Source organism: Muscardinus avellanarius (genome assembly GCF_963383645.1).
Source record: "Muscardinus avellanarius genome assembly, chromosome: 3".
NCBI lineage: Eukaryota > Metazoa > Chordata > Mammalia > Rodentia > Gliridae > Muscardinus > Muscardinus avellanarius.
Window position 1 is genome coordinate 131104397 of NC_137788.1, and position 14490 is coordinate 131118886.

General features: G+C 48.0%; 1 protein-coding gene across 1 annotated transcript in view; it reads left to right on the forward strand.

Annotated features, from left to right (window-relative positions):
• Window positions 1–2949: 2949 nt before the first annotated feature.
• SLC24A1 (solute carrier family 24 member 1) overlaps window positions 2950–14490 on the forward strand; it is a gene marked incomplete at both ends in the record, with an annotated part of 31234 nt that continues 19693 nt past the window's right edge. The window contains one exon of the mRNA XM_080691641.1: window positions 2950–4830. Within this exon, the coding sequence (XP_080547767.1) occupies window positions 2950–4830 (1881 nt within the window). The remainder of the gene's footprint in view (window positions 4831–14490) is intronic.

Genomic DNA, 14490 nt, shown 5'->3' on the forward strand with positions numbered 1-14490 from the left:
GAGGAAAAAAAGAAAGAAAGAAAATAGGGCTGGAAGTGTAGCTTGGAGGTAGAATGCCTCTGGGTTCCATCTCTAGTACTGCAAAAAAAGAATTATGTTCCTTTCTCCAACTTCCTGGGCAGATGGAGACTGTTCCAGAGCTGGATCTGGGCCTACCCCCAGCAGCAGGAAGGCAAATGGCACAGATGTGGAGCTCAGATCCCTCCCTCCCCGGCCTTCAGCAACCACACAGATGACGCTAGCTCCTCCACCAGAGGTGGCCCCACTGTGGGCTTCAGCAGAGGGCCTGGGTCCACGCCAGGTGACTGACCTGTGGAGAGGCAAAGTAACCCACAGCAGCATGAAGAAGCCTCCAGTAGGTGTCTGGCAGAGTTGACCTTTGCTGTAGGGTCATGAGACCCCTCTGCCTCACCCCACCCCCACTTCAGGCAGCTCCAGGTCAAGGGCTGGAGGTGCAGGAGGCTCAGGGAGCCACCTCCTTGGGTACCTTGGGCTGTCCTACCTAACCTGCTTCTCCCAAGATTTCTTTCAGGCCAAAGACAATATTTCAGGTGTGAAATGCTTTAAAGTTTGCGAAGTTTTTTCCTCACAATCCCACAATTTAAATCGATTCTCATATCCACCCTGCAGATTGGCAGGACAGGTATTACTATCCCCACATTTACATTTAGATTCCATTTAGAAGGCAGGCCTTCTGATCTCTTAAGCCTCGTGCACTTGCTCCGGGTTTCCTCAGAGCGCCTCCTTGGAATCTTTCCGACCTTTCCTCTGCCTAAGCAGGGAAACCCTGGATGACCTCTCATCCCCAGAGCTCAGGAACAAGTTCGAGAGGTTCCCCTTTGACTCCAGGATCCCACAGAGAGCCCAACTGTGTCCCTGCAGCAGGGGCACCCCCTCAGGCTTGGTCAGAGGCACTGGGACCCAGAACTTGTAAAATGCCCTGATAAGCCTCTTAGAGGAGGCCGGTATTAGCCAGGATTGGCTCTTCCTCCCCCAACATGCCCTTCACACTCGACCCTGCCTTGTATTAGGATTCCATAGGGGAGCTGGGGGCAGGAAAATGGGGTGTTCCCTGATTTCCAGCTTCAGACCCCCTCTTTGAGGCCCTGGATCCTGACAAATTTCCAGAACCGAGAAGACACCCAGATGTCGAGGTTTGAAGGTAAATGCTGTGCTGAGGTAGGAGGGATCAGCTGGGGTACCAGCTCGCCTCCTCCGCAGGCGCACTGGAAGGAAGGAGAACCTCCAGCGTCGCACGAGGCCGGAGAGGGGTTGCTACAAAGGGCTGAGTTCAAGGCAAGGGGCAGGGTGGCAGGAGCGAGAGGAAACAAAATGATAGCAGTCAAGGGCAAAGGAGAACGTTCATGTGTTCCTACTTCTCTTTGTTTTTCCCTCTATTTTTTTTTTAAAGAAATTGCATTTGTATCTCTAGTTAGTGTGTGTGTATGGGACCCCATACCATACAGCTGTGTGACGTTAAATAGGTCACAGCTCCTCTATGGACTGCGGCGTCTTCACGCCCCACGTGGGGAGTTGCAAAAAACATACCCTGTGAGCGACTCAGCTCATTTTTAATATATTATTATCATATGCAAACCCAATCATCTCTAGTTATTATTTTGTAATATCTGTAGAAATTAACTAGAGCTTTCATAAGTATTTCCTTGGGCTGGGCCTCAGTGCCCTTTCTGAAATGAGGCTTCTTCGAGGGCCTTTCATATTCTTCCCTCCTGCAAACTTGTGTAAAACTAACCCTATGTAGCACTTGATTCCGTCCAGTGCTTTTCTTTTCTTTTCTTTTTTTTTATTGGTGCACTGTATTCATACATCATAGTGGGATACAAACTTTTGTAGACATACATGCACACATCGCCCAGTCAGCCCCCACCCGATCCCCACCCCATTCTCTCTCCATCCCTCCCTCCCATGCTTGGCTTATGTCCAGTGCTTTTCACAGAACTTTTATGCACGTAGTCTTTCAGAATTCCTACAACATAAGTATTATGCCTGTTTATTTAGGCATTTTTACTGCAATTAAATTAAATTTAAATGTCAAATATGATAACATGTACTTGATAAAACAGTCAAGCTAGTAGGATGTACAGTGGAAAGTCAGTATCCCACTGACCTCTGGTCCTCAGTTTCCCTTCCCTAGATGTCCCTCCAGAGAGGATCTCTGCATAGCCAATATATATGTTACGATACCCATTTCACAGATGAGGTGCTGAGCTTACAACTGTTGAGGAATACATAGCTGGTTGGCTCCATGTCCCATGATCCTCCCACCACACCATGCTGCTTGGGGAACTCCACGACATCAGCTTTGTCCACTACTCTGGATGATACAGTGGAATCACTAAAAGAGGGTCAAAAAGCCCAAATCCAATCAAAACACATGGTGCCTCAATATCCCTGGCAGTTTCTTCCAGAGCTGCCTGTTTCTGTGTACAGTTTTAAACCAAGTCTTCCCATTGGTAAGGTGATCTGTGGCCTGAGGACCTACTGTGGAAGACCTGAGGAGTGCTGCAGAGCCTTTGCAGGGATCCCAGGAGGCCTGGGGGGAATCCATAGAGCATGCGGGACCCAGCCCGGGAACCGCAGCAGTTGGCAGGCCTCCACAGGCTCCCAGTGCTCTTTCCCCTAAGATCAGACACTGCTCCCTGGAGCGAGGGGCAGGCATAGTTTGCTCCAGCAAATATAAAGCCCCCTGCATGATGCTTTTGTGTCGGGGACTACATCATCACTCTTTCTCAGATGAGAGCAGCGTGGATCCCGGATCCCCTCTTAGGAACAAATAACTTCTTTCTCCCCAACCCCAGGTTTGTGGATACCCCCTGGCTGGCCTTCATGGAGAAATCTTCCCTGATCACCAGCCCGAATCCCAGAGCAGCCGCCGTCTCTCCATGGACAGAACAAGAGGCCTCCAGTGACCAGACATAGCTGGACATCATGGGGAAGTTGATCAGGATGGGGGTGCAGGAGAGGCGGCTGCTCCGGCCAAAGCGGCTTCAGTGGAGCCGGTTCCTCTTCCTGTTGGGGATGTTGATCATCTGTTCCACCTATCAGCACCTGAGGAGACCTCGGGGCCTCACCTCTTTGTGGGAAGAAGTCTCTTCCCAACGGGCCATAAAACTGGCTATCCGGGACCTCGCCAACGATGAGATGATGACGGTGAGCAGTGACCCTTCAAAAGCTAGCTCTGAAAGGGAGGCTGAGCCGCCGGCAGCCCAAGTCACAGTCCCTCGCACAACGCTGGAGAATACTCCCAACACGCCTGGGAGAACAGCCGAGACCACTCCACCAACACCAAAGAGTAGTTACAGCCCGACGGCAGCAGGTACAAAAAGAGTGGAGGAAGACACCCCCGCCACACCAGGTAGTCGCCACACCCCAGCTCCAAGCAGGCAAACAGTTCAAAGCCACAGCCCAACCCTCGGGGCAGAGATGGCGAGCTACAGCCAAACCCAAACCCAAACCCGAGCCAGGAGAAAGGTGAAGAAGTACACCCCATCCCCGCCTGGCGGGGCAGTCGACACTTCTGCGCCATCTCCACTCCTGACAATGGAAATAAGCCGGCCCACCACCCCGAGGACAACACTGAAAGACAGGGAAGCTGTGGCAACCTATAAAATACTGAAGACCAACTCTCCCAAGAGGATAGTGGAAGAAACCACCTCAGCTACTCTGAGAAGAGTCACAAGCACCCCAGCTCTCCTGACGCCTGAGGTAGGAGCAAGCATTTTGACTTCTCCCAGGACTACGGGAGAAAAGAAGACCCTGCCAAGCCCCAGGATGGCGGAAAACAACAGCCCATCTGATCTCCGGGGGTCAGTGGAGAGGGGCAGCCCGCTGAGCACTCAGGGGGCTGTCCTGGAGCACCCCTCAGCCAAAGCCGAGGGGCAGGGGACAGCAAGTACCGTGGGGAGCAGCAGCAGCCCGGCAAGACCCCAAGCCTCCACTGCCACCTGGAGTGTGAGGGATCCTTCTACCAGAACTCACACATCTGCCCTCAGAACGGCCACCCCCACCATCTGGGAGCCCCCCAGGAGGCCTTCCACAGCGCCCAGCACAACGGTGACCCCCAGAGTCAGGGCTGACCCGACCACCCAGGGCCATGGCTGTGTGGCTGTGAAGCCAGCCCCAGCTGTCCCCGCCAGCCCGTCCCTGGGCCCAACAAGGGCCCTGCTCCCTGGGGCGCCCAGTCTCAGCCCCTCATCACCCCTGCCCAGCTGGCCAGACCTCCACCCCAAGGCAGAGTACCCCCCCGACCTGTTCAGTGTGGAGGAGCGGCGGCAGGGCTGGGTGGTCCTGCATATCTTCGGCATGATGTACGTGTTTGTGGCCTTGGCCATTGTGTGTGACGAGTACTTTGTCCCAGCCCTGGGTGTCATCACAGACAAGCTGCAGATCTCGGAGGATGTGGCAGGTGCCACATTCATGGCTGCCGGAGGCTCCGCCCCCGAGCTCTTCACCTCCCTCATTGGCGTCTTCATTTCCCACAGCAACGTGGGCATTGGTACCATCGTGGGCTCAGCTGTGTTCAACATCCTCTTTGTCATTGGCACCTGTGCCCTCTTCTCCCGGGAGATCCTCAACCTCACCTGGTGGCCACTGTTCCGTGATGTATCCTTCTACATCCTGGACCTATCGATGCTCATCTTCTTCTTCCTGGACAGCCTCATCACCTGGTGGGAGAGCCTGCTGCTACTGCTAGCCTACGCCCTCTACGTGTTCACCATGAAGTGGAACAAGCAGATTGAGGTGTGGGTGAAAGAGCAGCTCAGCAGGAGGCCAGTGGCCAAGATCATGGCCCTGGGGGACCTCAGCAAGGTAAGGGCGGGCTGGCTCTGGCTTCTCCAGCCACTTTGGAGTGAAAGGGTAGGAGGAGGCCGGGCTGGACAGTGGAAGGAGCTGGGTCAGACCTCACCACAGGGGGCTTTGGTTCCCTTGCTGTTTATGCAGGTGTGTACACAGTGCCTATGCTGAGGCCTTTGCCAATGTGACCATAGCTCAGTCCCTAACCCTTTTATAAAATGGTTGTTAAGACAGTCCTCACTTGCAGGAGGGGAAACTGAGGCCTAAATAAGTTATTTGTTCAAGGTCACACAGCAAGTAGGCAGTGGAACTAGGATTTGAACCCACGTCTATCTGACTGGGTCTTTGGAAATAACATTTGAGTTGGGCTTTGAAGAATGTCCAGGGAGGTACAGGCAGGGAGGAATGATCTTCCAGGTGCTTGGTGCTTTGGGTGTGTGCAGCATCCTCACTTTTATTTAACCCCATTAGTAACATTCCAGATTTGTGCCACTTGGCTTGAATGGGGTCCAGGAAAAGGGAGGAATTTTTTGCTTTTTGGTTTTGGCTTTTCCAATGTCAGGGAAGATGGCAGCTCCACTCAACTGCTGACAACACAGCCCGGGGGCAGTGCCCTCTCCCTGTCTATTGGAGACTGGACACCAGGCACATGAATCCTGGGTCTTCCTGGCCCAGAAGTTCCTTTCCAAGAATTTTTCTTCCCCCTCAAGGAGCTTTCCGGCTCAATTCACTGGATGATTCAATAACCTGGAAGATGAGATTAAATTGAGGAAGTACTCTCTGAAGGTTTATCTGAATGATTTCCTTCTTTGGGATTCTAAAGCAAGGGTACCCTTGGGAACAGAGACCCCATTTCTGTCCTACTCCTTGCGTGCAAAGAATGCATGGATTTAGCTACTTAATCCAGAGGAGTTTTGATGAGTGGGCAGGATGGCGACCGAACTCAGCAGCAAGTCTGGGAGAGACATGAGGCAAGAGAGATTAAGCGTGCTTCCTTTAGAATTATTTTATTTTTGTGGTACTGGGGTTGGAACCCAGGGGCACTGTACATCTCCAGCCTATTTTATTCCTTACTTTGAAACATAGTCTCACTAAATTGTGGAGGGCCTCACTAAGTAGCTGAGGTTGGCCTTGAACTTGTGATCCTCCTGCCCAGTTTAGAATTTTTTTTTTTAAATAACGTGTTCTGGCTGCTTCTGGTGATAGAACAGTCCAGGCAGCCAGAACACCTGGGTTTTAATCTGATCCTGCCTCCTATTAACAATGGTTGTCTGATCGGATCAACCAAGGTCCTTTTGCCTTGTTTGCAGGCCCAGAAAGGAGAAATAATCTTTCCAGGGTCATACAGTCGGCTGGTGTCTGCACTGAGTCAGAACCCAGCCTCCTAACGCCCCATTCAGCATGATTTCCCACCAGATTAATACTATAGAAAGCTACAGCTTAAAAAAAGAAAGGGAGCTGGGCATGGTGGCACACGCTTGTAATCCCCGTGCTTGGGAGGCTGAGACAGGAGGATCGCACAGGTTCGAAGCCAGCCTCAGCTACTTAGTGAGGCTCTCAGTAACTTAGTGAGACCTTATTTCCAAATAAAATATAAAAAAGGTCTGGGAATATAGCCAAGAGGTAGAAAGCCTCTGGGTTCCACCCCCAGTACCACCAAAAAAAAAAAAAAAAAAAAAAAAAAAAGGGAGTGTCAGAGTGTTACATAATGTAAGATGAGGAAACAGCAGCCTCCCTCCTCATGCAGGTTTTGCTGAGGGCCGGCTGGAAAGCCTTCATCTCTCAGAAAAGCCTTTGTGTATATCAAGCCAGCAGTGGTTAAAATGCCTCTCATTTGCCTCCTGGGCCTTTGTAGTTCTGCTTTTATTTAAACTCTACAAATTCTGAATTTTCTCTTTCACTAGAGCTAGACTATCAAAGCAAAGCTTGCCCAGCAAATGAAGCCTGATTGTGATTTCAAAAGAGAATTTGTAACATACGTAAGAGACTCTTGGAGAGCTTTACTTGCAGCTCTTTTCCAGTCAGTAAGCAGGGTCTGATTCTGTTCATGATTTGTTGAACCAGATTTAATATGATTTTTAATTGGCATTATTATTATTATTATTATTATTATTATTATTATTATTATTATTATTATTTGGGTGGTACTGGGGTTCCTGGAAGCCCTTCTACCTCCGGGCTACACTCCCTGACCTATTTTTACATTTTTATTTGGAAACAAGGTCTCCTAAGCCAGCGCGCGGCTGGCTTTGAACCTGTGTGATCCTCCTGTCTCTGCCTCCCAAGTGCGGGGATTACAAGCGTGTGCCACCGCGCCCAGCGAGTCTCGCTAAATTATTGAGGTTAGCCTTGAACCTGCGATCCTCCTGTCTCAGCTTCCCAAATACTAGGATTACAGATGTGCACTACCACGCCCCGCTGACAGCATTACTTTTTAAAAAGCCAGTTGAATTACTGGCTGTGCTTGAAAGAAAATCCATGTATATTTAAAATTTAAAATTTAGCGGGACATGGTGATGCATGCTTGTAATCCCAGGACTCAGGAAGTTGAGACAGTAGAATTGCAGTTTCGAGGATAGCTTCAGCAATTTAGTAAACCTCTCAGCAACTTAGCAAGGCCTTGTTTCAAAAATAAAACTAAAATAGGGCTAGGGTTATAGCTCAGAGGTAGACTGCCCCTGAGTTTTATTCTTAGTACCACAAAAAATAAATAAATAAAATAAAAAGGGATGGGGGTATAGGGGTGTAACTCAAAAATGAAACCTTATGAAAATGAGCACACCTTACTCAAACACACTTGCTTATTGGTTGACATCTCTCCCTGATGAATGGGTTCCTTCTTTAAGCATCACCTGAGAAGGCCAGAGGCCAGGGCAGCTGGGCTCTTCATTCAGCCAGGGCTCCAAAGTTGAGGAAGTCAGAGAGAAGTGGGCAAGGCGAGCCTGATGGGAGGCAAGGAGCAAAGCTGGGAGACAAAGCCATAGCCCCAGGTCCTTGGGAAGCCCAAGCAGGGGATACAAGGGAGGAGGGAAACACGACCAGCTCTTTCTGGAGAGAAACAGAGATAGAAGACACCTGAACCAGGCGTGGTAGCACACATCTGTAATCCTAGAATTTGGGAGGCCAAGGCAGGAGGATCGCAGGTGTGAGGATAGCCTCAGCAAGTAATGAGACTCTCATCAATCTAGCAAGACCCTGTTTCAAAAATAAAAATAAGCCAGGAGTGGTGGCGCAGGCTTGTAATCCCTGCGCTTGGGAGGCTGAGACAGGAGGATCGCACAGGTTTGAAGACAGCTTCAGCTACTTAGTGAGGCTCAGCAACTTAGTGAGACCCTGTTTCCAAATAAAATATATATTAAAAAAAATAGGTCTGAGAGTATAGCCTGGAGGTAAAAAGCCCCTGGGTTCCACCCCCAGTACCACAAAAAATAAAAAATATAAATAAAAATAAAACAGGGCTGGTAGTGTAGCTCGAGGTAGAATGTCCCTGGGTTCAATCTTCAATTAAAAAAAATAATAATAAAGAAGCCAGGCGTGACGGCGCATGCTTGTAATCCCAACATTCAGGAGGCTGAGACCAGAGGATCGCGGTTCGCGGACAGCCTCAGCTACTTAGTGAGGCCCTCTGCAACTCAGTGAGACCCTGTTTCAAAATAAAGAATAAAAAATAGGGCAGGGGGTGTAGCTCGGAGGTTAAACGCCCCTGGGTTCCATCCCCAGACCCGCAAAAAAAAAAAAAAAAAAAAGAAAAAGAAAAAAAGAAAGAAAAGATACTTGAGCCCCCTGGCCCTGCTGCCAGCCGGTTGACCACACCAGGCTTATCATTGCTTCTAAATGGGGAGACAGTCTTCTCTCTTCCAAAGGGAAGCTTAGCACCTTGTTCCTACTGAAACTCCAGACGTATTTGGATTCATTTCCTCGGGAACTCGAACAGGTCAGAGAATGCACTTTAGTGAGAGAGAGGAGTTGGGAAGGGAATCCATGCTTATGGGGAACCTACTTCTTATACTCAGTGTCTCAGTCATTTCTCTTCCAACTCTCCAAGATTAGATTGTTAGCCCTCGTTTGCAGATGAGCAAACAGAGGCTCAGAGAGTATAATTAACTCAGCCAGAGTTACACAGCTGGTTGGTGTTGTCACTGATCACGAATTATTGTGGATTTTAGGCACCACTGCTAACTATCCCTGAGACCCTGGACAAGTCAGCGCAGCTCAACAAACCATGAGTAGTTAGGGACCTAGATGAAAGTGCCTACAGCAGCGTGAGAAATAAGATTGTCTGTCTGAATAGAAGGGACAAGCAGAGAGGAAAGTAAGTGAGATGAAGGGGGCCCCCGTGCAAAGAGCCACACGTCGCTTTGCTTTCTAGACAGGCCTTACAAAGTGGTGCAGGAGCTGGCAGACTTTTCCTGTGAAGGGCCAGACGGTAAATATTTTAGGCTTTGCAGGCCATGCCGTCTTTATCATAATATGCATAAATAAACAAGTGGGAATGGCCACAGGGTATTTTCCTAAGAGTAACATGCTCACAGCATTCTCCCACTTGGGATAACCTGGGAACAATCGACAGAGAATGATTTGTTTTCTTACTGAAATTTTACCCAGTTGTTATCTGTCGAGTTTCTGAGCTAGAGGACTTTTCACCTTATTTTTTATTCTACCCTAAGTATCTAGAATCAGAATGAAGGCTGTTTTTTTTTTTAAGAATTCTAATCAGAAATGACTTGCCAGAAAAAGTGATTTAATATTGATCATAGATATATAGTATCTTAGAGTCTTTCTTTGGATACTGGTGGGAAAAAATTCAAAGCTAAAAATATTTCAGACCACATTGCCAAACTGACAGATATTGGCTTGAGGCTGACTTTTATATCTCTGATGAGGAAATAATAAATGTTCATACAGTTATCTCTTTGAAACTTTATAACTGGTTATGAAGCTTTTATTCTGGCCCCAGATGACAAAGCTCTGACCTGCCTTGACCATGTGTGTACACAGTCATCACAGCAAGGCCAAGTGAGGCTCTAGACTGGCCTCAGGAAGGATGACAGGCGCTTCTTTATATATGGAATCAGGAGATGAGCCAAAGAGGACCAGCCGTCTGCAGGGAGCAGGCCTGTGGCAAAGAGGGATACAAGCTGGGGAAGGGGCCTTGTCTGGGCCCTTTTGGAATCCCACATCTATATTCTTCCCCCAAGAATACCTCAGAAAGTGAAACAGCAGGGGGAATTCTTGTCTTTCTTCCCTTCCTTTGAGATGTTATATGCATTCATACAACACAGCCACATTTCCTCCTGGTGCATATGATGGGATCAACTCTAACAGTAGACATTCATGATGTTCTACAAAGAACAGAATGATTTCTAGATGCTCTGCCACCGGAATTAATTGAACACATAAAACCAACATCTTTTTCTTAGTGCGGGGAGTGGGCATATGGATGATAAATGAGTAAAATAAATGAAGAAGGTCACCGAGCGTGGTGGCGCACGCTTGTAATCCCTGCGTTTGGGAGGCGGAGACAGGAGGATCGCGCAGGTTTGAAGCCAGCCATGTTAGCTTAAGAGACCCTGTTTCCAAATAAAAAAAAGTATAAAATAGGTCTGGGAGCGTAGCCCGGAGGCAGAAGGCTTCCAGGAACCCCAGTACCACCAAAAAAAAAAAAAAAAAAAAAAAAAATGAAGATCATTTCAGAGTGTGGCAAGTTCTGGGAGAGAAACAGTATATGTGATGAAACATGGCTGTTTCTTGTCAGGGTTGACATTTATCCCAAGGACTCCTACCAGCGGCCTGGACAGCTCACTCCTGCCAGAGAGTCAGGGAGGTCAGGAGGAGGCAGCCAGTGGCCCGATAGAGCGAGCAAGGGAGCGGGCACACACATAACACACACACACACACCACCCGCTGGGGGTGGGGGGTCTATGTAGAGATCTGCACTGAGGAGAAAATTGGGCACGATTCCTGGAAGAAGGAATAGCATTCCCAAAGGCTCAGAGCTGGAAGGAGCTTGGTACATTATTAGTAAGAATGGAGCCAAATGCAGTTATCGAGTAGGGGAGAGAGGCACACATTAGTGCTTGGGAGGAGGGTGGGAAGTAGGGATCAGATACAGAGTTTGGATTTTATTTTATTTTATTTTTTTGGTGGTACTGGGGGTGGAACCCAGAGGCTTTCTACCTCCGAGCTATATTCCCAGACCTATTTTATATTTTACTTGGAAACAGGGTCTCACTAAGTTGCTGAGAGCCTCACTCAGTATTTGAGGCTGGCTTCGAACCTGTGCGATCCTCCTGTCTCAGCCTCCCAAGCGCAGGGATTACAAGTGTGCGCCACCACGCCCGGCTACAGAGTTTGGATTTTATTTGAAGTGCAACAAAGGAGTAATCCCATATTTGAGAGGCTGAGATAGGAGAATTTCAGGCTCAAGGACAGCCTCAGAAATGTAGTGAGACTCTCAACAACCCAGTGAGACCTCATTTCAAGAAAATAAACAAAAAGGGCTGGAGGTGTAGCTCAGAGGTAGCATGTTCTCCCTGGTATCACACACACACACACACACACACACACACACACACGTCACTCCCTAATTACTGGGTAGAAAATGAACTGTAGGTATGCAAGAGTAGAAGCAAAGAGTCCAGTTAGAAGCCTGTTAGGAATTTACACACACACACACACACACACACACCCCAACTAAATATATACGTATGTACATACACCCCACATAACACACACACACTGAACATATACATATATAATATACCCTCTGCATAATACATACACTGAATATATACATACATATACCCCCACATAATACACACATGCACGCATACACTGAATATATACATATATACATACATCCACATAATACACACATACTATATACATACATACATATGCCACACATAATACGTATACACACATATACACACACTGAATACATACATACATAATACACCCCTGCATATTACACACACACACACACACTGAATATGTACATCTATATGCATACACATAGAGTAGTCCTTGCTTATTTTCAAGGAATACATTCCAGGATTCCTAGTAGATACCTGAGACTGTATAATACCACATTATATGTATAGCATTTACTTTATAGCTTCTCTTTGGCAAATTTCCAGCTTGAATACACTTGTACTTTGGGTTCATTATTAAACGAGGGTTACCTGAACACAAGCACTGATGTCAAGACAGCAATCTGGCAAGCAACAGGCCTACTAGGTGACTAAGGGGCAGGCAGCATATACAGCACGGATACGCTGGCAAAGATGATTCGCGTCCCAGGCAGGATGGAGACGATTGGCATGAGATTTCATCGCACTCTTCAGAACAGCGTGCAGTTGAAAACTTAAGTATTGTTTGTTTCTGAAAATTTCCATTTAACATCTTTAAACCACGGTTGAATACAATAACTAAGACTGAGCAAAGTGAAACTGCCTAACAGAGGGCCGCTGTGCTCGTGTGCACACACATGCACGTGCATGTCTCCTTAGGGGGCGCTACTGCGGATTGAAGCCAGGGAGTTCTACATCTGAGTTACAGCCCAGCCCTGTTTTATTTGCTATTTATTTACTTATTTATCTATTGTGGTACTGGTGATTGAACCCTGAGGCATTCAACCTTTGAGCTTATTTCTTATTTTGAAACAGGGTCTCACTAAATTGCAGAGGCTGGCCACGAACCTGCGATCCTCCTATCTGAGCCTCCCAAACACTGGCACACACAGATCTTTGAGAGGTGTTTTGAAAACAGAATCATCTGGACTTGGTGAGGAAGTGAGCGAGGAATCTGAGGGAGTGGGAGAAGTCAGGAACGATGCTGAGCTTCTCAGCTTGAGCAGCTGTGGATGGTGTTGGCATCCGTTGAGAAACAGAAGACTGAGGGAAACCAGGGTTAGGAAGACACAGAGCCCCCCTGGAGCTCACCTGCACGTGGGTATGTCCAAGAGACAGTTATACACAACTGCCTGAAGCTCGGGAGCAAGGTCTGGACCAGAAGTGGAAATCCATGAATCAATCAGGCATGGGGTACACACCTATGATCCCAGTACTTTAGAGGCTGAGATAGGAGGATGTCAGGTTTGAGGCTAGCCCCAGCAACTTAGCAAGAATCTTAGCCACTGAGTGAGACTGTTTCAAAATAAAACTAAAAAGGGCTGGGAGTGTAGCTTGGAGGCAGAAGGCCCCTGAGTTCAATCCCTAGTACCTTAAAGAAATCACCAATAAAGGTATGGTAACTGACGTCAAGCCTGATAATGCCTCTCTGAAAAAGAAAAAGAGATAGTGTGGAACTAAGCCCTAAAGAACACCCCAATATCCATGCATTTTGAGTCCCTTGTGTCAGTCTGGGACAGTGACAAATGAGGCACAGCCCAGCTGTCAAGGAGCTCAGCCCAACGGAGACGCTGGTGTTGATCCAGGCTTGTGGTACCTGATGCCTGCTAAGAGAAAGAATACAAAACCGCTGCCAGAAAATCAGGCAAGACTTGGAAGGGACGTGTGTAGGGAGAGAGGCCCTGAAGCTTAAGCTGCGCCAGCCCACAGTCAGTCCTCCTCGGTGGGGAGGACAAGAAGTAAATCCGACAGTTACAGCCACTGTGTAATGTCGTAGGATCCGGCGCTGCCCAGAGTGGGCGTTTCCACAGACCAGTCAGCGAAGACTTCCTAGAGGAGGCGGCGCCCAGCTGAGTGTGGAGGGGCAAGCGGGAGTCCACTGGCTGAAGAAGGGTAGGGGTGTTGTAGGCATGCGCAAAGGCCAGAGGACTGAGGGAGCGGGGAGAGACTCGCTGCGCTGGCCAGATGGCTGCATGTAGCTCGTGCACTTGAAATGTGGCTAGTTCCATTTGAGATCTGCTATAAGTATACCATATATGCTAGGTTTCAAAGGCTTATTGTGGAGGAAGAAATGATGTAAAATACCTCAATTCTTATATTTATTGCATGTTGAAATCATATTTTTGGAGGTCTAGGGATGTAGAGATGTAGCTCAGTGCATGCATAAGACCCTGGGTTCAATTCCCAGCACCGTGCTGGTCAAACAAATCTCGCCTGCTTCTTTCTTTCTTTCTTTCTTTCTTTCTTTCTTTCTTTCTTTCTTTCTTTCGTGTGTGTGTGTGTGTGTGTGTGTGTGTGTGTGTGTGTGTTTATGCATGTGCGTGTGCACACTGGAAATTGAATCCAGGGCATTCTACCTCTTATCTACACCTTCAGCCCTTTTTATTTTATTTTATTTTGTTGTGGTACTAGGGATTGAACCCAGGAGCATTCTACCTCTAAGATACACCCCTAGCCCTATTTTATTTTTAATTTTGAAATAGGGTCCCCCAAAGTTTCTGTGAGCCTTGCTAAGTTGCTGAGGCTGGCCATGAACCTGAAACCTTCCTGTCTCAGCCTCCAAAGTACTAGACTTACAGGTATGTGCCATTGTGCCTAGCTCGCCTGTTCCCTTTACTTAAAAAAAAAATGTGGCTACTAAAGCCAAGTGCAGTGGCACATGCCTGTAATCCCAGTACTTTGGAGGCTGAGACAGAAGGATTGCAGGTTCAAGAACAGCCTTAGCAACCTAGAGAGACCCAGTTTCAAAATTAAAAAGGGGGCTGAGGATATAGTTAAGAAGTAGAACACCCCTGGGTTCAAACCCCAGCACCACAAAAGAATG